Below are 24346 nucleotides of genomic sequence, written 5' to 3' on the forward strand. Positions count from 1 at the left end.
GACAATATTATTTTTCAGTGTGTGAAGAGCAACCAGTTTTCTTCACCCATGAGAACAACCTCCGGTAGTGTGTGGTGTGTCCCATATTAACACTCTGTTTCCATCTAGGCATTGGTACTGCAACCGCCACCCCAGAGACGGGGCACAGATGGGCAGTCAGGGGAGCATACGGTTGATGCGGAAGACACTGTTCTACTTCAGATCTGGACTCCCTTCTTCCCTACACCATGTCAGATTCCAACACCACCCATTTCACCAATCCCTCCACCTTCATCCTGCTGGGCATTCCTGGCCTGGAGGGAGCCCATGTCTGGATCTCCATCCCCTTCTGTGCCATGTATGCCATAGCCCTCTTGGGAAACATCACCATCCTCATCATCGTGAAGAGGGAGTTGAGACTCCATGGGCCCATGTACTATTTCCTCTGCATGCTGGCCCTCACTGACATTATGCTCTCCACCTCCATCCTGCCCAAAATGCTGGCAATCTTCTGGTTCAATTCCAGGGAGATCGATTTCAGTGCCTGCCTTGCTCAGATGTTCTTCTTTAACTGCTTCACTACGATGGAGTCTGGGATCTTCATGGCCATGGCATTCGATCGCTACGTGGCCATTTGTGATCCCCTGAGACATTCCACCATCCTCACAAACCAGGTGGTGGCCAAGATCGGCCTGGCCGTGGTGCTGCGCAGTTGTATAATCATAATGCCCTTTCCTTTACTGGCGAGTAGGTGGCCATATTGTAAAACCAACATTGTCCTCCAATCGTACTGTGGACACATGTCTGTGGTGAACCTGGCCTGCGCCAACACTCATGTCAGTAGTTACTATGGCCTCTCTATGCACTTCTGTGTGTTGGGTCTGGATTTGGTTTTGATTACCGTGTCCTATATCCAGATCCTCAGGGCTGTCTTCAACCTCCCCACCAAGGAAGCCCGGCATAAGACTTTTGGGACCTGCATGTCCCATGTCTGTGCCATGGTAACCTTTTACATCCCAAGCACCATCTCCTCCCTTATGTACCGGTTTGGCCAGAATGTGCCCCCTTATTTGTATGTTCTCATTGCCAATGTGTGTCACTTGCTGCCTCCCATGCTAAACCCCATCATCTACAGCATGAGACCCAAACAGGTCCGGGACAGGTTTCTCTGGCTCTTTACTCATAAAGGGGCCTAATGTTTTCTCCTGGGACTCAGGTTCTCAGACTGAGCTCCATGCAGAGCTGGCTGGTAAGAGTGTGCTGGGACATCTTCTCTGAATTGCATGAATATACGGAATCCACTCTGGAGCCGCAGGACTTACGTTTCCAAGGGGCTGATGCTCAAGGGCAAAGCTTCATCTAACTCTTGGATGATGATTTTTGTCACTACATCTAGAAGCTCTTTGGCTCTGCTGCTTAGTCAGCGTTATCCCTGTGCCATGGATGGACAAAGTCATGTACAGGTAAAATGATTTACTCAAGGACACACAATGAGGCAGTGGTAGAGCTACAGATAAGAACTGTCAATCCTGACACCCCAACACCATTGCTCTAGCCTTGAACTGGCATTGCTCAACAAAGCAAACTGAATGTTGAGACTCATGAAGAAAAGGACAGAGAATAAGACAGAAATGGGAAGGACCTTTCTAGAGAGCTAGCTACATTTTAAGGCAGTATTGTTGAGAGCACAGGGATATACTATGCTGACATGCAGGAAAAAAAGAGCAAATATGGTACAAGACCAGCTTGGTCGAACAGAAAAAAAAATCTTTGGTGAACTTAAAAACAAAAAGGAAGCTGACAAGAAGTGAAAACATGGACAGATGACTCGGGAGGAATAGAAAAATATTGCTCAACCACACAGGGGTATAACTATGAAGGCCAACGCTCCACTGGAGTTGCAGCTAGCAAGGTATATAAAGGGGAACAAGAAGGGTTTCTATAGGTATCTTAGCAACAAAGGCGGCCAGGAAAAAGTTGGTTGCTTAGTGAATGGGAAAGGAACCCTAGTGACAGACGGTGTTGAGAAAGCTCAAGTATTCAATGCTGTTTTGCCTCCAGGTTCAAAGACAAGATCAGCTCCCAGGCTGTGTTAGCCCCAAAGCAGGGACCTCCCTATGGGATGGGGGAGCAGGCAGAAAATGGACACAGTGTAGGTATGTAATACACTAAGTCCTCTTTCTTATTTACAAAACAAACCTCATCCACTGCACATTCATACCCCCAAATAAAACGGTACACACGTGTCTTGTCAGGAGTCCCGATCATCAATAGGGGGTCACAAGGAGGGGAGAGTCCAAGAATACCTGACACGGGATATTTAAGAGCAGGTTAGACAGACCAGGGATGGTCTGGATGGTGCTTGGTCCTGCCGTGGGGGCAGGGGACTGGACTTGATGACCTCTCGAGGTCCCTTCCAATTCTAGTGTTCTGTGATTCTATGATACCATGCCATATCCAAACAAGGTTCCCGAGCATTGAAAGTCTCCAAATTGCAAACATGTGTAACCTCCATTTATAATCCGCTTTGTGATGTCATTGGTCTTTTGTCTTTATTGCCTTTTCCCCGCACCAGTCCTGTGCAGGGTCAGGAAAGCATCTGGTGTGAAGAGAACACCCCAAAGTCGGGACACACTAACCCCTGTACTAAGTGCCTATGATGAGAGCTTCCCAGGAATTCGGGGCTCAGCTGTGTCACTAATATAAGGATTCTGCCACAGAGGAGTGTGTCCCTATAGCCACTGCATTTGATGGTGGACAGACAGACACACACACAACTAGAGACACAAACAGACAAACTCTTGGAAATATATAGCAGATAGGTCTCCCTGTTTCAACCCCTCCACCGGCTGGCCAAATGGGTTATAGCTGTTTCTCTCCCCACCTCTGGTCCCGCGCTGCCCCCCACAATATAACACCCTCTTACTAGACCCCTCCCTTTCCATTTGATGAGAAACAATCGAATTCCAGGTTGTCGTGTCACAATCAAACCCTGACCATGCTTTCAGTTATGATAAGAGGAAGGTGTCTACCAATTTGGTGGTCCTAGCTCTGACCATTTAGAAAGAGTTCTTCGACAAACAGGCAAACAGATGCGCATTTCTAAAATATACAATGTTGATGAAGTTTACGCATCTTGAGCATTAAAGACATGTATGGAAAAAATAGTTTTGTTTTTCAAATTGTGCTTGAGAGATTCCGGAAACGATAAATAGTTTCAAAAGTGCTACAATCCAAGGCGAAAGACGTATCATAACATAAGAACATAAGAACGGCCGTACTGCATCAGACCAAAGGTCCATCTAGCCCAGTAGCCTGTCTACCAACAGTGACCAGCGCCAGGTGCCCCAGAGAGTGTGGACCGAAGACAATGATCAAGCGATTTGTCTCCTGCCATCCCTCTCCAGCCTCTGACAAACAGAGGACAAAAATACCATTTTATTCCCTGGCTAATAGCCTTGTATGGACCTAACCTCCATGAAATTATCTAGCTTCCCTTTAAACTCTGTTATAGTCCTAGCCTTCACAGCTTCCTCTGGCAAGGAGTTCCACAGGTTGACTACACGCTGTGTGAAGAAGAACTTTCTTTTATTAGTTTTAAACCTGCTACCCATTAATTTCATTTGGTGTCCTCTAGTTCTTCTATTATGGGAACTAATAAATAACTTTTCTTTATCGTCCCTCTCCACACCACTCATGATTTTATAGACCTCTATCATATCCCCTCTCCGTCTCCTCTTTTCTAAACTGAAAAGTCCCAGTCGCTTTAACCTCTCCTCATATGGGACCCGTTCCAAACACCTAATCATTTTAGTTGCCCTTTTCTGAACCCTTTCCAAGGCCAAAATATCCTATGGAGCCATATTATTTCCCAAAGCCACTTCAGTGATTGCTGCATTTCAGATGGAGCTGAAAGAACCCAAATGTGCAGTAACTAAATTATCAGGACAATGGGGTGGACAAATGAAGCCTGAAGAGAAGTGTTTGAGAGAGGCAAAACCAAGGGGAACAGCTCGGTTAGTGGCAGACCGGAGAGGAGAGCAGACCTGCTCCTGGCAGCTAAAGGAGGATAAACTCAAGGAAGGCAGAATCTCCTCCCGAAGCAAAACTCCCTCCTTGAGGGAGGAGTCTGCAGCAGGGACAGTGTGAAAGGGAATCACTCATCATATGAATGCTGGTCTTGACTAACCCCCTTTACTTCCTGTTTGGATTGTCCTACAGGGGGGAACCCTTGGACTGAGCCAGCCTCAGGAGGAAGGGCTGTACCACAAGAAGAGGCTACCTCAGAAGAAAGGAGAACGACCCAGGTGCAAGAGAGAGCCTACAATGAAGGGGTCCCCCTTCGAGTGCTCATACTGGATGGTTCTTATTTTTATCACAATTTTTGCTGCTCAAATTATTGCTGTAGGGGCAGGAACCATTTGAAGAAGTGAGACACGAGGGCTCCATCAACTGTGATGTCCAGCAAAGGGAGAGGATATAAGAATGGCCATATAGGTTCAGATCAATGGTCCGTTTAGTCCAGTATCCTGAGATGGGCAATACCAGGTACCACAGGCCTATTATTGAGTCATCCATCTCCTGTCATTCATTCCCTTCCTCTGACATAGTCATTATTGTTGCCTGTCTCTGAACCTTTTCCAATTTTAAAGAGATCGCTTTTGAGAGGAGAGGACCCGACTTGCTCCCGGTGTCCCTGGTGTTCGATTTAAATACTGGCATCAAAATATTTTCGCTTGTCTCCTCTCTCTCTTTGTTAATGGTTCCTAACAATCGGTTCACAGTTTTGACTGTTGCTGCAGTTTGCTTCGCAGAATAATATATGAGGACCCCATGAGCCTTTTCTTGATTGGTGTTGGCTAATTTAGATCCCATGATTTGGGAGATATAGTTCGGATCATGAATTCTTATCTGTGGGTATGTCTAGATTACATGTCTCTGCCGACAGAGGCATGTAAAATAGGTTACCCAACATAGTTAATGGAGCTGGGATTTCAATATCCCCAGCTTAATTAAAATAAAAATGGCCGCCGCGCTGTGCCAGCTCAGCTGATCGTCAGCACAACGCACGGGTCAAGACGCGGATCAGTCCACAGCGGAAGCCTTTGTCGACCGCTCCCTTATGCCTCGTGAAACGAGATTTACAGGAGTGGTCGACAAAGGCTTCCCTTGTCGACCGAGCTGCGTCTTGACTGCCGCACTGTGCCGAGGATCAGCTGAGCCGGCACAGTGCGGAGGCCATTTTTATTTTAATGAAGCTGGGGATATTTAAATCCCTGCTTCATTGACTATGTTGGGTAGCCTATTTTACATGCCTCTGTCGGCAGAGGCATGTAATCTAGACGTACCCTTAGTGTCTGCTTTCACTTGAATCTTTTTGAAACCTAGGAGGGGATCCGCGATATAACATCCCTGTACCACTGTTCCCCATTTTCTTCATAAGTTGAGGACAAAGTGAGCAAATGCGCCTGCAGAATGTGATTGCCTCCAGCCCCTGAGTTTAAGCCCGTGTGACAAGAGGGGGGGAAGATATCATCTCATTAATCAAGGATGCTTTGCCCCAGATTCTAGGAGTTCAGCATTATGGAAGTTCAACTTCTCATAGAATCCTGGTGTTGGAAGAGACCTCAGGAGTCATCAAATCCGACTTCTTGCCCAGAGCAAGACCAGCCCCAACGAAATCATCCCAGCCAGGGCTTTGTCAAGCCGGGACTTGAAACCTCTAGGGATGGAGATTCCATTACCTCTCTAGGGAACCCATCCCAGCGCTTCCCCACCCTCCTAGTAAAATCTGAGAATTTCTTCACACCTAACATCATTCCATCAGCAAGCACCGTTCTCTCCGTTTCTGAGTTTCCCCTCTCTCTGCATCATCTGACCTTTTTCATTGTCACCTGTTAGCCCCAAACCCTCATATTCACTCACTCGGCCTTTCTACAACTCCCAGACTACCAGAAGACTCTGCAACTTCTAATGCAAGGTGGCTTTCAATTAGTCCTTTTGGGTATGTCTACACTACAGCACTAATTCGAACTAACTTAGTTCGAATTAGTTAATTCGAACTAAGCTAATTCGAATTAGCGCATCTAGACTTAAAAACTAGTTCGAATTAGCATTTTGCTAATTCGAAAAAGCATGTCCACACTGAGTGGACCCTGAACTGCGGTTAAGGATGGCCGGAAGCAGTGCCGGCAGGGCATCAGATGAGGACTTAGAGCGTGGAGCTGCTGTCTCAGGCTAGCCGAGGGCTGTGCTTAAAGGGACCCGACTCCCACCCCAGACAGACAGTTCTCAGGGGTGCCCTGCTTGAAAACCAGTCCTGGCTTGGAGTGCCCTGAGTGCCCACACTGGGCACATCACAGCACTCGGCCATCAGCCCAGCTGCACTTGCCGCAGGCTGCCATCTGGGGGGGGGTCAATTGGGGGGCTGCAGGAGAGCTTCCACCCCGAGGAGCTCGCAGAGCCACCCCAGTCCTCCCTATTGGGGGCTCGTACCCCATTCCTCCCTCACCTCCTTCCACTTACCCCTCCCTAGCCCCCCTTCCTGATGTACAAAATAAAGGACACGTGTGTTCAAAAATAGAAACTGTCTTTATTCCACAAAACTCGGGGAGACTGGGAAAAGGAGGTGGGAGAGGGGAAGAGAGAGGCTGGGAGAGGGGAGGGGGAAAACTGGGAGGAGGGAGCTGGAAGGGGGAAGCAAGGGAAAGGAGGGGGTGGGGAAACTCAGGGATCAGGGGTGGGGGTCTCGCCGGGCCAACCGCCTCCCAGCACAGTGAGGGAGGGGGCCTCGGTGTCCCCAGAGGGATGGGGTGGAGGGTGCGGAGGTTGAGGTGGGGGGTGTGGACATTGAGGAAGAGGGTGTGGGGGTTGAGGAGGAAGAGGTGGGAGGAGGGGCAGGAGTGGGAGGAGGGAGAGCAGTTGGGGGGGCAGCAGGCGCAGGACCAGCATGGGGCACCATGCTCTGCAGGAGGAGCTGCAGGTTGGTGCTCAGCCCTCGGTCCTCAGCCAGCTGCTCCTGGCGGAGCTGCAGGTCAGCCCGCATCCAGGCCTCCACTGTGCAGTGCAGGGCTCGCAGGGCCCCCAGGTGCTGGTCCCAGTATTCCTGCTCCGTGCTGGCGGTCTGGAGCAGGCCGCAGGTGCGGGAGCATGTCCCGGGCGGGGTGGTGCGCCCTGCACGAGCAGCTGGTGCAGCTGTAGAGAAAGAAGAGAAGTGGTCAGTTCTCCCTGGGGACGCAGAGGATGATGCCCAGCCCCCTCCCCCACCCCGCAACGTGAGGGTGACCATGTCCTGCACCGTCACAGCCGCTGTGCTTGTACAGAGGCCATGGTCAGGATGTCTGGCTCTCCCCGGGACTGGGAGCTGCCCCAAGACCGTACCCATGTCCCTGTGCCATGTATAGTGTGGCCGGGGTGGCGGGGAGGAGGGGGAGATGTCCCCTGCCTCCGTGTAGAGGGGACATGTGAAGGGAAAGCATCCTGCTGGGTCCCACCCCGGGGTCGGGAGCATGTCACGTCTCTTTGCACAAGCATGTGCCTATTGGGCCATGGCCCCTGGGTGTCACGCAGCTGGAGCCACCTGCCCAAGCGTGGCATGGCACGTGCTCACACGTGCACAGGTGTCTGCGTGATCCGTGGAAGGCATGGCCCACGCGCGCGGTCCCTGGTCTCCCTCCCACCTCCCCCCCCAAACTACTTAATTCAAACTACTTACCCGGTACGGTCTCCCTGGATGACCCTGCTGGAACAGCTGGCGGTGGCCCCTCTGGTGCGCCCAGGTCAGGGCCCTCCGGTCCCGGCTCGCTGTCCCCCGGGCTGGCACGGACCGCTCCTCCCCCCAGGAGTCGGTTGAGGGCAGGGAAGTAGGGGCAGGTGGCAGCCTCTGCTGTGGCGCCGCCCCTGGTGGCCCTGGTGTACCCCTGCCGCAGCTGCTTGAATTTCAGGTGCACCTGCTCCTGGGTGCGCCTGTGTCCCTTGCGGGCCATGGCGGTTGCTATGCGGCCGTAGACGGCCGCGTTCCTCCTCCTAGTGCAGAGGTCATGGAGATTGGGGGCCTGCCCTCAAACCTCAATGAGGTCCATAACCTCCGCACTAGTCCAGGAGGCCGCGCACCATCTATGTCCCCTGGCTGGCCCCTGGCTGCTGGGGGACTGGGCGAGGGACACGTCGCTGCCACTGGCTGCCTGGCTCATCCTGCGGCCACTGGGTCAGGGGCAGAGACTGCTGGCAGGGCTGTTTCTGCAAAGTGCCGTCTGGCCAGAGTCTACCCCTTTAAGGGCCCGGGGCTGGGGGAGAGGAGAGGAGTTTTCCTGGTTGTGCCCAGAGAGGCCACCAGGGGGAACCTGGGGAGGGCTAGCCTCCCACTAGTTCCAACTAAAGGGCTACACAGCCCTTAGTTCGAACTAGTAAGTTCGAACTAGGCGTTAGTCCTCGTAGAATGAGGTTTACCTAGTTCGAACTAAGCGCTCCGCTAGTTCGAATTAAGTTCGAACTAGCGGAGCGCTAGTGTAGCGCCTATCAAAGTTAATTCGAACTAACGTCTGTTAGTTCGAATTAACTTTGTAGTGTAGACATACCCTTTGTGAACAGGGTTCTCTGTTAGAGGCATGAACTGAAGCTACGCTTTCAGATAACCAAAAAGGAAAAATGGAAACTACTTCTTTGCCATTTCTACAGTGAATCAGTGAGCAAAATGTACCTGATACTTTACATCCAATCCTTCAGGTATAATCTCCTTCAGGAGCTAAACCATGTAAAGACTAAGGATATGTCTATACAGTAGCTTTATTTTGGAATAATGTCAGTGCACATTTACACTACAAGCCTTTATTTTGAAATAATGTTGAGTTTTAGAAGTTCTTACTCCGACTCCTGTACCCGTCCTTCCATGCATAAGAGTGTTCTTCACTTCGACTTCCTCCCAAAAAGCTCTCAACACCTGCACAGCCCACCTCTGTGTGATGCTGACCTATTGCGCACCCTGCCTGTTCTCTGTACTGACACATCGGTTCAGTCAGGGTGTCACTCTCCACACCCACAAATTATTGCCCAACCTCTGTCTCTTTGCCACCCTCACGCTCGACTCTATCTTTTAGGGAGTCCAAACCAAAGAGCGTCATGAGAAATGGGGCAAATACATCTCTGGAAGGTGATTGAATAGGGCCACTGACTTTATACATAAGGTACAAGAGGGGGACCAGATAGCTCCACGTTAGTCACAGATGCTCTCTCATAGTTTGGTTGAGCTCAGCCTTGTGGAAGTTGAGAGCATGAGAAATTCCTGAAACCTCGCGTCTTATCACTCCATCACCTACATCACTGTGTCCCCTCTTTCTGCTGCTCACCTGACCTCATTCATTGTCATGTCTCAGGGTACGGCTAGACTCTGGCGGGGGAGGGGGTTTGGGATACCGCTGCAAAACAAGGCTCTGCAGGGTCAGAGTTCTGCTCGCGGGAAGCTAACCCCAAGAAATATCACCTGGCCTTCACACCTCTGGCCTTTTGCTTTCTGTCTGTGGGGCAAGACCCAGGCCAGAGGGTGCAGGGAAAGCCCCTTATCTGCTCTTTGTACTTGGGTGGCTTAGGTAAGCCCTGGGTAGCCTTGTTAGGGTGCCTGGCGCCACCTGCTGTCCTGCGGGGTGATAACAGAGTGTGGAGATGCTGAAGCCTCAGCACAGAAGTGTGAAAAGGGGCCAGGCCAGCTGGGTGGTTAGAGGGCCATAGCAGTTCCCATAGCTCCCGGACTGCAGCCCAGGGCAACATCCCATCTCACTCAGACCCTCCCCGGTCTAAATTACACCCCCTGGCATCTGGGACCCAAGCATGAGGGGGGAGGAACCGGAGCGAACCGGAGCCCTAACAAAAAATCCAGATGTAGAGAGGTTTGATCCCTTCACCACTATGTTCTCTCCCTAACAAAGCACGCCTACTGCAACTGCCACCCTCCTGGATTGACCCCAGTGCCACACCTCAGACCAACTCCATGGCTGATCCTTTGTAAAAAAGTGGGCTCTCATGTTAGCTAAACAGCAGGTCACTCTGTCCTTGGGAAAGGCGAGGGAGTCCCACAGTGAGTGGAGAACAGCGTAGCCTGTTTACACATCAGTTTTTTTGCAGATCAACACAGTATTGGACTGTCCTGCTTCCACGATGAAAAGAGTAGCTGATTATAACATTTGGGAGCTGCCAGATGGATACACCCTTTAGACCTTACAATGGGCTACTTGAAAATGACTTTGATGCCAGAAGCCTCGGAGAAGAAATCCTTTCCCATGCCCTTCAGCTTGTATCAATGCAGCATCAAGTTATCAAGAACTAGGGGTCACCAAATGAAATTAAGAGGTAGCCGGTTGAAAACAAACAAAAGGAAGTTTTTTTTTCTTCATGCAGCACACAATCAACCTGTGGAACTCCTTGCCACAGGATGCTATGAAGACCAGGACTTTAACAGGGTCCAAAAAAGAATTAGATAAATTCATGGAGGTTAGGTCCATCAATGGCTATTAGCCAGGATGAGTAGGAATGGTGTACCAAGCCTCTGTTAGTGAGAGGCTGGGAATGAGTGACAGGAGAATGATCACTTGAGAATTACCTATTCTCTTCACTTCCTCTGGGGCACCTGGCATTGGCCACTTTCGTCAGACAGGACACTGGGCTGGATAGACCTTTGGTCTGACCCAGTATGGCTGTTCCTATGTTCATGTGGTCTCAACAGGGTAGCCTCTGGACTGGGTATTACAGCTGCCTGGGTGGTGTGTCGCTGTGCGCTCTTATGCTCAGTCTGCAAATCATTTCTTCTCACCCAGGGAGGCTCTGAAGCTGAAGATCTTCAGGGTCCAATTTTCTGCTCTTCCCACTGCTCAGATTGCTCAGGGAGTTGTCTGGGAGAACTGGCAACCAGCGTCCATGGGGATGAGTCAGGAGACACATAAAGCTCGCTGACCAGCATGAAGAACGTCACATATGGGAGATTGATTTGCTGATTTTCAGGGCCCTGCCGTCCTGCCGCACGAAGGAGATTTCCCCTCGCTGCTGAGCGGCTTTGTGGTGAGTTCCCTGTTTCCTCAATAAAGTTAGTGCTCAGGGCGGTTTCCCAGGTTCAAGCCAAGAACCACCTGGTTAGGAATTCCCCAGCCTGGTGACTTGAACGGTTTAGTTTTGTCAGAAACACCCAGGGTAACCCTGGAACCACCAATGTATGGGTGATGATTTAGACGAGCGTTTGTATTTCATGTCAGTCCCTTGATCTGACTGTGTCTTCCGATCCGTCTCAGTCATTTCCTCTTGGGCGACTGTCTGATGGCTCCTCTGGTTCCCTTGATTTAAAAAAGAATCCGCAACTTCATTTCTCTTTTAACCTGTGCAGTCCACGCCTCTGCAGTGAGTACCTGAGTTAACCAAGAGCTCACCACAAGAATGGGTCACACGCTGGTCAGATCCTACGCTGGCAGTCTGCCTTCCCTGGGTCAGTTATTTTGAAATGTCCATCTGCCCTAACCACTCTCAGAAAGATACGTGCACGGGGGGGGGGGGGGGGGGGGGGTTAGACTCTTTCAGCACAATCCTAGAATAGCTCTCCCTGTAGATCGTAGACTCACAGATTCTTAGGGCTGGAAGAGACCTCAGAAGTCATCAAGTCCAGCCCCCTGCCCAAAGCAGGACCAACCCCAACTAAATCAACCCAGCCAAGGCTTTGTCAAGCCGGGACTTAAAAACTTCTAAGGATGGAGATTCCACCACTTCCCTAGGGAACCCAGCCCAGTGCTTCATCACCCTCCTCGTGAAACAAAAAAAGCAGTCATGTAGCACTTTAAAGTCTAACAAGATGGTTTATTAGGTGTTGAGCTTTCATGGAGCAGACCAAGTGGGTCTTCCCCACGAAAGCTCATCACCTAATAAACCATCTTGTTAGTCTTTAAAGTGCTACAGAGTCTGATCTTGGTGGAACAAAAAAAGCAGTCAACACAGCTACCTCTCTGTTACTCCTCCCCGTGAAATCGTTTTTCCTAATATCCCACCTAGACCTCCCCTGAAGCCTCAATTCGGCAGGCTGGACCTGAAAGTTAAACATGAAGGGTGAAATCTTAGTTCCACTGACATCCATGGCAAAACTCCCAGCATGGCCAGGAGTTCATCCTAAACCAATATGGCCTGATTTACGCTGACCCGGAGTCTTCAGGGTCTCCAACTGGAGCTGTCCCATGGCCTCTAAGGAGAGGTGAGCTCATCTGGACCAGAGAAAACCTGAAAGGAGAGATGCTGAAATCTCAGACTCACCGACATGCAGGTTTAAAACGAGGAGAACGTTTTGGGGTTATTTAAAGAAGGGAGGGAGGTTCTGTTTTCTCTGTGTCCCTGCATCTCTGTCTGTATAGAGTATGAGAAGCAACAACCAAAAAAAGTCAACATTAAAGCCGGGGTGGGGAACCTAAGGCCCAGAGGGCAGTTGCGGTCCCCCGCTTGCCTGGATCTAGCTCCTGAGGCTCAGGGATCACCCACCAGCATGCGGGAGCCTCCGGTGGTACCCCAACCCCCTCCCTATGGGGCTACAGTACCAAAAATCCACTAGGCTGGCCCCCCTAGGTTCTGGTGTGTGAGGAGAACGTAAGGAGGGTCTTACATTTGTCATTAGCCCAGGGGGTTACTCTTTTGAGGTTTGACTCCAGATTGAGTTTGCAGGTGACCCAAAAATGGGGATCGTAAATAATCATAAACAAGCATTGTTAAGGACAATACCATATTGACAGTACTCTTTGTTACAGAGCGTGAAACTCCCTTCTTTGCTTTTTTCCCTTCACAGGCACCTTATGCACTGACGAGCCGGTTAGACATATTGGCCACCTTATGCCAGGTTTTAACCTCACCTCTTCTGACCCTTCAAATTTCATCCTAATGGGCATCCCTGGCCTAGAAGCTGCCCAAGTCTGGATCGCCATCCCTTTCTGTGCATTCTACATTATTGGCCTGTTGGGAAATTTCACTCTTCTCTTCATTGTAAGCAAAGAGCAGACCCTGCACAAGCCAATGTACCTACTGATCTGCATGCTGGCGCTCACCGACATCGGCATGTCTACCTCCGTCGTGCCAAATACATTGTGCATATTTTGGTTCAATTTGAAAGGCATTACGGTTGGTGGTTGTCTCACCCAGGTGTTCTTTCTTCACACGGTCTCTGTGATGCAGTCAGCCGTCCTCGTGACAATGGCCTTTGATCGCTACGTTGCCATATGCAACCCCCTGAGATACAGCACTGTCCTCACCAACACCCGAATAACAAAGCTTGGGTTAGTGGGTTTGCTAAGAGCTGTTCTCTTCATACTGCCCATGCCCCTGCTCCTGAACAGGCTGCAGTTCTGTGCCAACCGCATCATCCCCCACACGTACTGTGAGCACATGGCTGTGGCGAAGATTTCGTGTGGGGACATCACGGTCAACAGGACATATGGGTTGGTTGTAGCATGTGTAGTCACTGGGTTCGACCTGACACTCATTGCCTTGTCCTATGGTCTGATTATCACAACCGTCCTCAGAATCTCCTCCAAGAAAGCCCACCAGAAAGCCCTCAACACCTGCACAACCCACATCTGTGTGATGCTTACGTCTTACACTCCCTGCCTCTTCTCCTACATGACACATCGGTTTGGTGAGAGCATCGCTCCCCAGATTCACATCTTCTTAGCCAACCTCTATGTCCTCGTCCCCCCCATGCTCAACCCCATCATTTATGGGGTCAAAACCAAAGAACTTCGTGACAAAGTGGGGAAATACACCTGCAGAATGTGAGTACTTGAGGCCACTTAATTGACACCCATGTGATAAGAGGATATTTCCTCATTAATCAAAATTGCTCCGTGCCAGCGTGGCTGAGTTCAGGATTGTGGAAGTTCACAGTCTCAAAAGTTCCTAATGACTTAGCATTCCACCACCAATCACAACCCTCTGCATTACTGAATCCCCCCTCTCCGACCATCATCTGAGCTATTTCAGTGTCACCTGTCAACCCCCACCTCCACACACTCTATCACTCATCCTCTCCGTGACTTCCAAGCCACCAGAGGATGGTGGCTTTCTCACACAAGGTGGCTTTCCATTAGAACCTGTGTAAACAGGGATCATGACCAACTTAGAGAAGTTCCACTTTCAGATAGCCTAAGTCAACACCATAAACTACAGTGCTAAATGGCTTTAAAATATGTGCAATGACCTGGGAAGGGAGTAGCAAATCCTACCTGGAGGATAGATCCATCAATACTTATTATCCAGCATGGGTAGGAATGGTTTCCCTTGCTTCTGTTGGTTAGAGGCTGGAAATGAGTGACAGTGGAAGGATCACTTGATGAGTCCCTGTGCCGTTCATTCCTTCTGGGGCATCTGGCATTGGCCACTGTTGGAAGACAGGGCACTGAGCTAGATGGACCTTTGGTCTGACCCAACATGGCCGTTCTTATGTTCTTATGTACTGTGCACAGTTCTTCGCAACATATATTGGCTGGTAGCACTTTTTTGGCCCCTGTTTTGTGAATTCTTGGACAGCTGGGGTAGCCGAAGAGAGGTTTACTGGCCTCGTACTTAGGCCAAACAAGTTGAGCTTTTTTAGCTTGACACTCTAATTTGGCCATGGACAAAAGCCTTTTGGGTTATTTAGGACATTTATTCCTGTAGCACTTTCACTACCCTTTAGCAACCTGGCAGATGACACATTGCTTCCTCAGCTACTTGGTAGAAACAAAGCTGAGCAACAAGAAGGTGTAGAAAACATTCATATATCTGAACCAACTAAACCAATTTTGAACAGTTTGCATCAAGGAGAGCAATTACTGCCGAAACGCATGGATGGCAGCGGAAGCATTCGACTTTTGATGAAGACACTGAAGCTGAAATGTTGCATTTTAGAGAATAACAGCATCTAATGGAACAAAACCGATTGGTGCCTATCATGGGATCCCTTTAGAAATGAGTAGCATACTAATATTATTGTTGTACTGAATATATTTTGGGCTCCTTCTGGGCTATGGTAGTGCTGTGATTGACCATTTTTGGATTTGAAACCTCTGCCGACAATCTGTTTGGATACAAGTACCAGTATTGGGGGTTTCAATGTGAATTTGATTTTCTTTTCCATGTGTTGCTAACGAATAAACAACACTTTCCTTTACGACTTGGCGGATAGGTCAGCATGTTAAGAATAAAAGCCCATTTCTTTCACTAAATGGAGTGTTCTGACGTGTTAGTTTCAAGTGACTCTGGATGATCAGTGCGGTAGAAATGTGGGAGTCTTTCAAAGTAGGATGGAGGCAGAGGAGCGGCTGGCAGAACCACCAAGGCAGAGCTGGGGAAGTCCAGATCTGCTGTAGTGATGGGGAGCCAGGGCTGAGTTGCAGAAGGGAGTGTAGGCACAGAGAAACCGGCCATGCCTGAAGTAACAAGGCAGCTGAGCACAATGAACAGCCAGGGAGAGCAAGGTGGGGCCCTGGTCAGAGGGCCCAGTGCAGGGAGACATCACCAAAGAGGGCCCTGAGGCTGGACTCAGAACAGGGAAAAGAATCTAACAGGAGGGCAGATGCGGGGGAGAAGTGTCCTGCTGCCTACAGCCTGGAGGCATGCAGTCACTACCAGGGCAGGTGCCTTGTTGGTGGTATCACCGCAGTGCCTCCAGCAGGGTGGCCTGCAAAATGTGAGGGCTTGATTCTGCACTTTCCTTACATTCCACAGACAGCTGTGTGTCATGTCCTGTGCCCCCAGAACTGGGTTCCTTGAACCTTTCCCATTTATTTCATATTATTCTTATCATTGCTGGTTAATACGTGGTATGTGGTTTGAACGTAATGCAGTGAGCAGTGGGCTAGGAACACATCTAATGCAGAGAGAGAGCAGCTAGTGGGGAAACACCAATCCCTGTTCTAAGTGACCCCAATGAGACGTGGGGTCAAACCTGAGGTCAAACCCAGAGTTGGCCTTTGACGTGGGACGTCCGGGTGATGACCAACGGTGACATACTGAAGGAGGCGGAATTTTATTTTCCCACAGCTGCTGACCAAGAGCCAGAGGGACTTACGGAGAGGAGACTAAGGGGGGGGGGGGGGATATGATAGAGGTCTATAAAATCATGAGTGGTGTGGAAAAAGTGAATAAGGAAAAGTTATTTACTTAATCTCACACTATAAGAACTAGGGGTCACCAAATGAAATAAATAGGCAGCAGGTTTAGAACAAACAAAAGGACATTTTTCTTCACACAGCATATAGTCAACCTGTGGAACTCCTTGCTGGAGGATTTGTTGAAGACCAGGACTTTAACAGGATTCAAAAAAGAGCTACATAAATTCATGGAGGTTAGGTCCATCAATGGCTATTAGCCAGGATGGGTAGCAATAGTGTCCCTAGTCTCTGTCTCGAAATGGGTGACAGGAGAGGGATCATGTGAGGATTACCTGTTGTGTTCCCTCTCTCTTAGGGTTGCCAGATGGTTTAACCAAAAATACCGAGTAGCCCCCCCACCTGCAAAAAAAAACCCAGCGGGGGAAAAATTCTGTTGAGGAAAAAAAAAGGGGGGGAAACCAAAGTTGTTGAGAAAAAAAGGATCCCAAGAGTTAAGCAAAAATTAAAACAAATAAAACAGCATTAAATCAGCATGGCCCCTTTAAGAAAAGTCTTTAGGCTTTTTGCCAGCGGCCATCTTATTTTCTTGATTGGAGACAGAAGGTAGCTTCCCTGAGGAACCAGGTTAACGGGGGGTTCTGGGGAGGGGGAAGGGGGCCCAGAGGGACAGAGGGGACCCAGAGGGGGAGGGGCTGGCCTCAGTTGCTGAGTGTGTCGTAGGGTTGCCAGGTGTCCGGTATTTTCACCTCCTGGCATGGAAAAAAAAATCAGAAAATACCAGACATTTTAGAAACCAGGAAATACCGGACAAAAATACCTGGCAACCCTACTCTCTCTGGGGCAGCAGGTATTGGCCACTGTCAGCAGATGGGATACTGGGCTAGAGGGACCATTGCTCTGACCCAGTGTGGCCGTTCTTATGTTATGTTCTTATGGCAGCAAACAACCAGCCAGACAGGTGAAAGCATTTGCGGAAAATCATGCCAATCTAGACGTAGCCAATGGCATTATTTTTTCTCTGTTTCTTTCCCAAGGGTCCGAAACCTTCCATTAGCTTTTTTCACCACTGATGCATATTGAACAGACATTTTCAGAGAACTATCTACAATGTCCCCAAGATCTTTCTTGACGGGTAATAGCTAATTTCGACCCCGTCATTTCATATGTGTAGTTAGGATTGTGTTTTCTGTTGTGCTTTGCTGCTATCACGTCAATCTTTTTGAAGCCTAGAAGTGGATCTTCCTCTTAACCTCATGGTGACATTCCTCCCCATATGATTATGACAGAATTATGACCTATACAATGTATTTTGTACAGTCTGTCTTTTCCGGTGTCATCCGAGAAGTTATCCTTTGCTGAAAAGGATTATCCTATTTGTGCGAGAAGGACTCAGTTTGCTCTGACAATTGTTTCACAACGAATCATTTCTTCCCCTTTCCCAGGGGAGGCTCCCAAGCTGTTGTGCCCAAAGGTCATTTTTCTTCTCTTCCCGCTGCCCAAGGAGATGAGGGATTTGTCTGTGAATCTTGCCCAACCTGAGAGTCCACAGAGACTCTGCAGGAGAATCATAAAGGTGGCTGCCCAGCAGGGCACGTGTCAGACAGGTGAGATCCATTCCTCGATTCTCTGGGTTCTTCCTTCTGTCATAGGATGGAAGTTTCCACTCGCGGCTGAGTGAGAATGTGGTGAGTGGCTTGTTTCTGAATTACATTTAGTGCTAAGGGTCCACGAGGGTTCCAGGGTTTAAGTAAAGAAAGATCTTAGCTGGAATTCACCAGTAGAATAACTTGAACTGTTTAGTATGGTCACGAAAAAACACTGGATTTACCTGGTAAAATTGGAATGAGAAATGTACTGGAAATATTTCAGCTCAGTGTTTCTCACAGTGGGCCATGGATCCACTCTGGGAAACCCACTCACTGGCCCCTGCGGTGTGTTTATGTACCGGCTCTGCACCCACGGAGCTTCACCAGCGTCCATTGGCTCTGGTTCGCCGTTTGCAGTCCAAAGGCGCTACAGGCAGCGGCGGCCCGACCCACACCACTTCCCGCGGCTTGCAAGTGGCAAAACGGTGCTGATGGGAGCCGCAAGGCTCTGTGGCTGCAGAGCTGATAAATGAACAAACCGCAGGGGCCAGTTTGCAAGTTTCTCAGTGGATCCGTGGGCCACTTTTAAAGAAATCTTTGCCTAAACCAGTGTTTCTCAAACATCAGTTCCTTGTTTCTTACTTTGTCCTTCTACCTGCCTCAGTCACTTTCTTTGGGGGGTGGGCGTGGTGAATCTTCCTCTAGTTCACTAAAGTTTTCCAAATAAGCAACTTCACTTGACAGGCAGGAAGTGCCACCAAAGCCTCTGCAGTGGACATCTGTGTTACAAGATTTTTCACAACAAGAATGCGTTACCCACTGGCCAGATTTTGCTCTCACTTTCTTCCTTCACTGGGTCACTCAAGCTTGACACAGGCCTCTCTGAAAGCAGAGCCAGGGCCCCTGTGTTTGGAATCCCCATTTCGTGCCCTGTCTCAGCACACCACATGGCCTGGGAGTTTCCTTCAGACTCTTCCAGACCCTAAAGTCATAGCTACACTGCAGAGCAAAAGTCAAATTAAACTATGCAACTTCAGCTATGTCAATTGTGTAGCTGAAGTCGAAATCATTTAATTTGGCTTTTGGCACTGTCTACACAGCAGGAAGTCAAAGGAAGAACGCACTTCCTTCAACTTCCTTTACTCCTCGAACGATGAGGGTTACAGAAGGCAGAGTAAGAGGCAGAGTAAGATGTCTGCCACCTGGAAATTATTTCACAATAACAGCTTGCTGTCTAGACGCACACTTTGTTATTTCAAAATAACGCCAAATATTCTGAACTAATACTGCTGCTGGGTAGACGTACCCTAAGAGAATAACCATTTCTGTAGGAAGACCCAAAGCTGTGATTTTCTCAGAGCGGAGTTGAAAGTTAAAGACCAACGGAGTATCTGGTCCTGTTGAGATCAGTGGCAAAACGGAGGGGGGACAGGATAGAGGTCTCTAAAAGCAGGAGTGGGGTGGAGAGGGTGCATCCAGAAAAGTTCTTCATTAGTTCCCATAAAGAAGGACTAGAGGACACCAAAGGAAAGGAACGGGTAGCAGGCTTCAAACTAGTAAGAGAAAGTTGTTCTTCACAAAGCAAAGAGTCAACCTGTGGAACTCCTTGCTGCAGGAGGCTGTGAAGGCTACAACTAGAACAGAGTTTAAAGGGAAGTGAGATCAAGTCATGGAGGTTGGGTCCATGGAGTGCTATGAGCCAGGGTTAGCTAATGAATTCGAATTAGCGCTGTAGTGTAGACATACCCCAAGGAATTTCAGCAAGGATAGCCCGTGATCCCTGGTGGAGGGTTAAGAACATCCCTGCTTGCTGCAAAGTGCTGAAGAGTGAGGAACAGCAGCCAGTTCTCTGCTTCTGGCTTAGCTCCTTCCAGCTCACACAGGCCTTTGAAAAGCATCTGCCTTGCCCGCTTGCTCATGAAGTCTGACCCCAAACTATTGGGCCCACCTCCAGAAGCTTGTGGGGGGAGTGCCGAATCTGTCCAGCAACAGTAACACTCAACTCACTCCTACCTCCCCCACAGGGGTCTCTTAAAGAGAAAGCTCCCTATTAAATGCATGGGTTATACCCGGACTTCTCAGTAAACAGAGAACAGGGGGAGGAGAAAAAAAGAGCTAAGTTCTAGGAGTGTGAGGGATAATTAAAGAATCAGCCTGTATCTTTGTTTCAGACAGATAGATGAGGATCAAAAATCAAAGAGGCAAACAAGATCCAAAATTGTATCTCTCTTTCGCACTTATGCCAATGCATGTGAACAAAGGCCATAGACACGGTGCGTTCTTTCTGCCCGGCCAGATCGATTTGTAGCTATGATGGAAGAAACAAGAGAACTACCCCCTAAGGAGCGGGAGGCTGGGACAGTGGACAGGAAGGCTTTACGCCATCAAAGCTAGGAAAGGACCCTGCAAAACAAGGCTCTGCAGGGTCAGAGTTCTGCTTGCGGGAAGCTAACCCCAAGAAATATCACCTGGCCTTCATACCTCTGGCCTTTTGCTTTCTGTCTGTGGGGCAAGACCCAGGCCAGAGGGTGCAGGGAAAGCCCCTTATCTGCTCTTTGTACTTGGGTGGCTTAGGTAAGCCCTGGGTAGGCTTGTTAGGGTGCCTGGCGCCACCTGCTGTCCTGCGGGGTGATAACAGAGTGTGGAGATGCTGAAGCCTCAGCACAGAAATGTGAAAAGGGGCCAGGCCAGCTGGGTGGTTAGAGGGCCATAGCAGTTCCCATAGCTCCCGGACTGCAGCCCAGGGCAACATCCCATCTCACTCAGACCCTCCCTGGTCTAAATTACACCCCCTGGCATCTGGGACCCAAGCATGAGGGGGGAGGAACCGGAGCGAACCGGAGCCCTAACAAAAAATCCAGATGTAGAGAGGTTTGATCCCTTCACCACTATGTTCTCTCCCTAACAAAGCACGCCTACTGCAACTGCCACCCTCCTGGATTGACCCCAGTGCCACACCTCAGACCAACTCCATGGCTGATCCTTTGTAAAAAAGTGGGCTCCCATGTTAGCTAAACAGCAGGTCACTCTGTCCTTGGGAAAGGCGAGGGAGTCCCACAGTGAGTGGAGAACAGCGTAGCCTGTTTACACATCAGTTTTTTGCAGATCAACACAGTATTGGACTGTCCTGCTTCCACGATGAAAAGAGTAGCTGATTATAACATTTGAGAGCTCCCAGATGGATACACCCTTTAGACCTTACAGTGGGCTACTTGAAAATGACTTTGATGCCAGAAGCCTCGGAGAAGAAATCCTTTCCCATGCCCTTCAGCTTGTATCAATGCAGCATCAAGTTATCAAGAACTAGGGGTCACCAAATGAAATTAAGAGGTAGCCGGTTGAAAACAAACAAAAGGAAGTTTTTTTTTCTTCATGCAGCACACAATCAACCTGTGGAACTCCTTGCCACAGGATGCTATGAAGACCAGGACTTTACCAGGGTCCAAAAAAGAATTAGATAAATTTGTGGAGGTTAGGCCCATCAATGGCTATTAGCCAGGATGAGTAGGAATGGTGTCCCAAGCCTCTGTTAGTCAGAGGCTGGGAATGAGTGACAGGAGAATGATCACTTGAGAATTACCTATTCTCTTCTCTTCCTCTGGGGCACCTGGCATTGGCCACTTTCGTCAGACAGGACACTGGGCTGGATAGACCTTTGGTCTGACCCAGTATGGCTGTTCCTATGTTCATTTGGTCTCAACAGGGTAGCCTATGGACTGGGTATTACAGCTGCCTGGGTGGTGTGCCGCTGTGCGCTCTTATGCTCAGTCTGCAAATCATTTCTTCTCACCCAGGGAGGCTCTGAAGCTGAAGATCTTCAGGGTCCAATTTTCTACTCTTCCCACTGCTCAGATTGCTCAGGGAGTTGTCTGGAAGAGCTGGCAACCAGCGTCCATGGGGACGAGTCAGGAGACACATAAAGCTCACTGGCCAGCATGAAGAACGTCACATTTGGGAGATTGATTTGCTGATTTTCAGGGCCCTGCCGTCCCGCCGCACGAAGGAGATTTCCCCTCGCTGCTGAGCGGCTTTGTGGTGAGTTCCCTGTTTCCGCAATAAAGTTAGTGCTCAGGGCGGTTTCCCAGGCTCAAGCCAAGAACCACCTGGTTAGGAATTCCCCAGCCTGGTGACTTGAACAGTTTAGTTTTGTCAGAAACACCCAGGGTAACCCTGGAACCACCAATGGATGGGTGATGATTTAGACGAGCGTTTGTATTTCATGTCAGTCGCTTGATCTGACTGTGTCTTCCGATCCGTCTCAGTCGTTTCCTCTTGGGCGACTGTCTGATGGCTCCTCTGGTTCCCTTGATTTCAAAAAGAATCCGCAACTTCATTTCTCTTTTAACCTGTGCAGTCCACGCCTCTGCAGTGAGTACCTGAGTTAACCAAGAGCTCACCACAAGAATGGGTCACACGCTGGTCAGATCCTACGCTGGCAGTCTGCCTTCCCTGGGTCAGTTATTTTGAAATGTCCATCTGCCCTAACCACTCTCAGAAAGATACGTGCACGGGGGGGGGGGGGGTTAGACTCTTTCAGCACAATCCTAGAATAGCTCTCCCTGTAGATCGTAGACTCACAGATTATTAGGGCTGGCAGAGACCTCAGAAGTCATCAAGTCCAGCCCCCTGCCCAAAGCAGGACCAACCCCAACTAAATCAACCCAGCCAGGGCTTTGTCAAGCCAGGACTTAAAAACTTCTAGGGATGGAGATTCCACCACTTCCCTAGGGAACCCAGCCCAGTGCTTCATCACCCTCCTCGTGAAACAAAAAAAGCAGTCATGTAGCACTTTAAAGTCTAACAAGATGGTTTATTAGGTGTTGAGCTTTCATGGAGCAGACCAAGTGGGTCTTCCCCACGAAAGCTCATCACCTAATAAACCATCTTGTTAGTCTTTAAAGTGCTACAGAGTCTGATCTTGGTGGAACAAAAAAAGCAGTCAACACAGCTACCTCTCTGTTACTCCTCCCCGTGAAATCATTTTTCCTAATATCCCACCTAGACCTCCACAATTCAGCAGGCTGGACCTGAAAGTTAAACATGAAGGGTGAAATCTTAGTTCCACTGACATCCATGGCAAAACTCCCAGCATGGCCAGGAGTTCATCCTAAACCAATATGGCCTGATTTACGCTGACCCGGAGTCTTCAGGGTCTCCAACTGGAGCTGTCCCATGGCCTCTAAGGAGAGGTGAGCTCATCTAGACCAGAGAAAACCTGAAAGGAGAGATGCTGAAATCTCAGACTCGCTGACATGCAGGTTTAAAACGAGGAGAACGTTTTGGGGTTTTTTAAAGAAGGGAGGGAGGTTCTGTTTTCTCTGTGTCCCTGCATCTCTGTCTGTATAGAGTATGAGAAGCAACAACCAAAAAAAGTCAACATTAAAGCCGGGGTGGGGAACCTAAGGCCCAGAGGGCAGTTGCAGTCCCCCGCTTGCCTGGATCTAGCTCCTGAGGCTCAGGGATCCCCCACCAGCATGCGGGAGCCTCCGCTGGTACCCCAAACCCGCTCCCTATGGGGCTACAGTACCAAAAATCCACTAGGCTGGCCCCCCTAGGTTCTGGTGTGTGAGGAGAATGTGAGGAGGGTCTTACTCCTTAGTCCGGGGCCACATCAGTGAGGGTTTGTTTTTGGGTTCTCACTTGTGCAGCCCCCGACAGATTTTTCAGTGGGTCAGAGGCCCCCGACCCAAAATAATGTTCCCCACCCTGGCGTTAAAGAAGATTCTGTCAGCTTTATTGTGTCCCCTGGCTGCAGTATCGTAAGACTTTCTGGCATTTTAGTGGATTAGCTAGTGATGCTGGACCCTGGTTTTGTTCCCACAACCTCTGTCCCTTCCACCCGGTCTGTCCCTCTTTCCTTCCCTGTACAGGCTGGCTGCGTCGAGACTGGCATGATTTTCCGGAAATGCTTTTAACGGAAAAGTTTTCCGTTAAAAGCATTTTCGGAACAGAGCGTCTAGATTGGCACGGATGCTTTTCCACAAAAGCAGTTCTTGTGGAAAAGCGTCTGTGCCAATCTAGACGCGCTTTTCCGCAAAAAAAGCCCCAATCGCCATTTTCGCGATTGGGACTTTGTTGCGCAGAACAAATCTGAGCTGTCTACACTGGCCCTTTTGCGCAAAAGTTTTGCCCGAACAGGAGCAGCACAGTATTTCCGCAAGAAGCACTGATTTCTTACAATAGGAAGTCAATGCTTTTGCGGAAATTCAAGCGGCCAGTGAAGACAGCTGGCAAGTTTATCTAGAAAAGCGGCTGATTTTCTGGAAAAACTGGCCAGTCTAGACACAGCCGCTGCGTTTTGCCCCCCGACTGGCAGTTCAGGCTGATTTCCCCTTTCCCTGGTGCAGGCAGACCCTGAGTTTAACCTAGTCTGAGGAACCTTTGTTGTGAGCTGTCCCCTGGATTTACTCCTGTGTGAGGGGGATCACAGTGTGGCAGAGCAGAGAGTTCTCAGGGTAGGAGACCTACATGGACAAGTGTCCATCCCTGGGGGGATGTGGGGCAGGAAGCAGAATGTGCACGGGGAGGTGGGCAGCGCTGAGGGTCATGGGCGAGGATGGGATTGATGTGGAGAGGTGGGCAGAAGGAGGGCTGGGGGTGCACGAAGGGCGTGGGGGAGGGGGTAGCGCTGCTGAAATTAAATTGTTCTTTGTGAGTATTGGTCCACATCTGCTTTCCCTGCCC

General features: G+C 49.5%; 2 protein-coding genes across 2 annotated transcripts; both read left to right on the plus strand.

The window, feature by feature from the left end:
• The first annotated feature begins 227 nt into the window (after positions 1–227).
• Positions 228–1175, plus strand: LOC142829297 (olfactory receptor 52M1-like). The gene has a single exon (XM_075928755.1). It carries the CDS (start codon positions 228–230, stop codon positions 1173–1175), a length of 948 nt encoding a protein of 315 aa, XP_075784870.1.
• Positions 1176–12822: 11647 nt separating this feature from the next.
• Positions 12823–13761, plus strand: LOC106732859 (olfactory receptor 52E2-like). Its single transcript, XM_014579825.2, has one exon. The coding sequence runs from the start codon at positions 12823–12825 to the stop codon at positions 13759–13761; it is 939 nt and encodes a 312-aa protein (XP_014435311.2).
• The last annotated feature ends 10585 nt before the right edge of the window (positions 13762–24346 follow it).

The sequence above is a fragment of the Pelodiscus sinensis genome, chromosome 1 (genome assembly GCF_049634645.1).
Source record: "Pelodiscus sinensis isolate JC-2024 chromosome 1, ASM4963464v1, whole genome shotgun sequence".
NCBI lineage: Eukaryota > Metazoa > Chordata > Testudines > Trionychidae > Pelodiscus > Pelodiscus sinensis.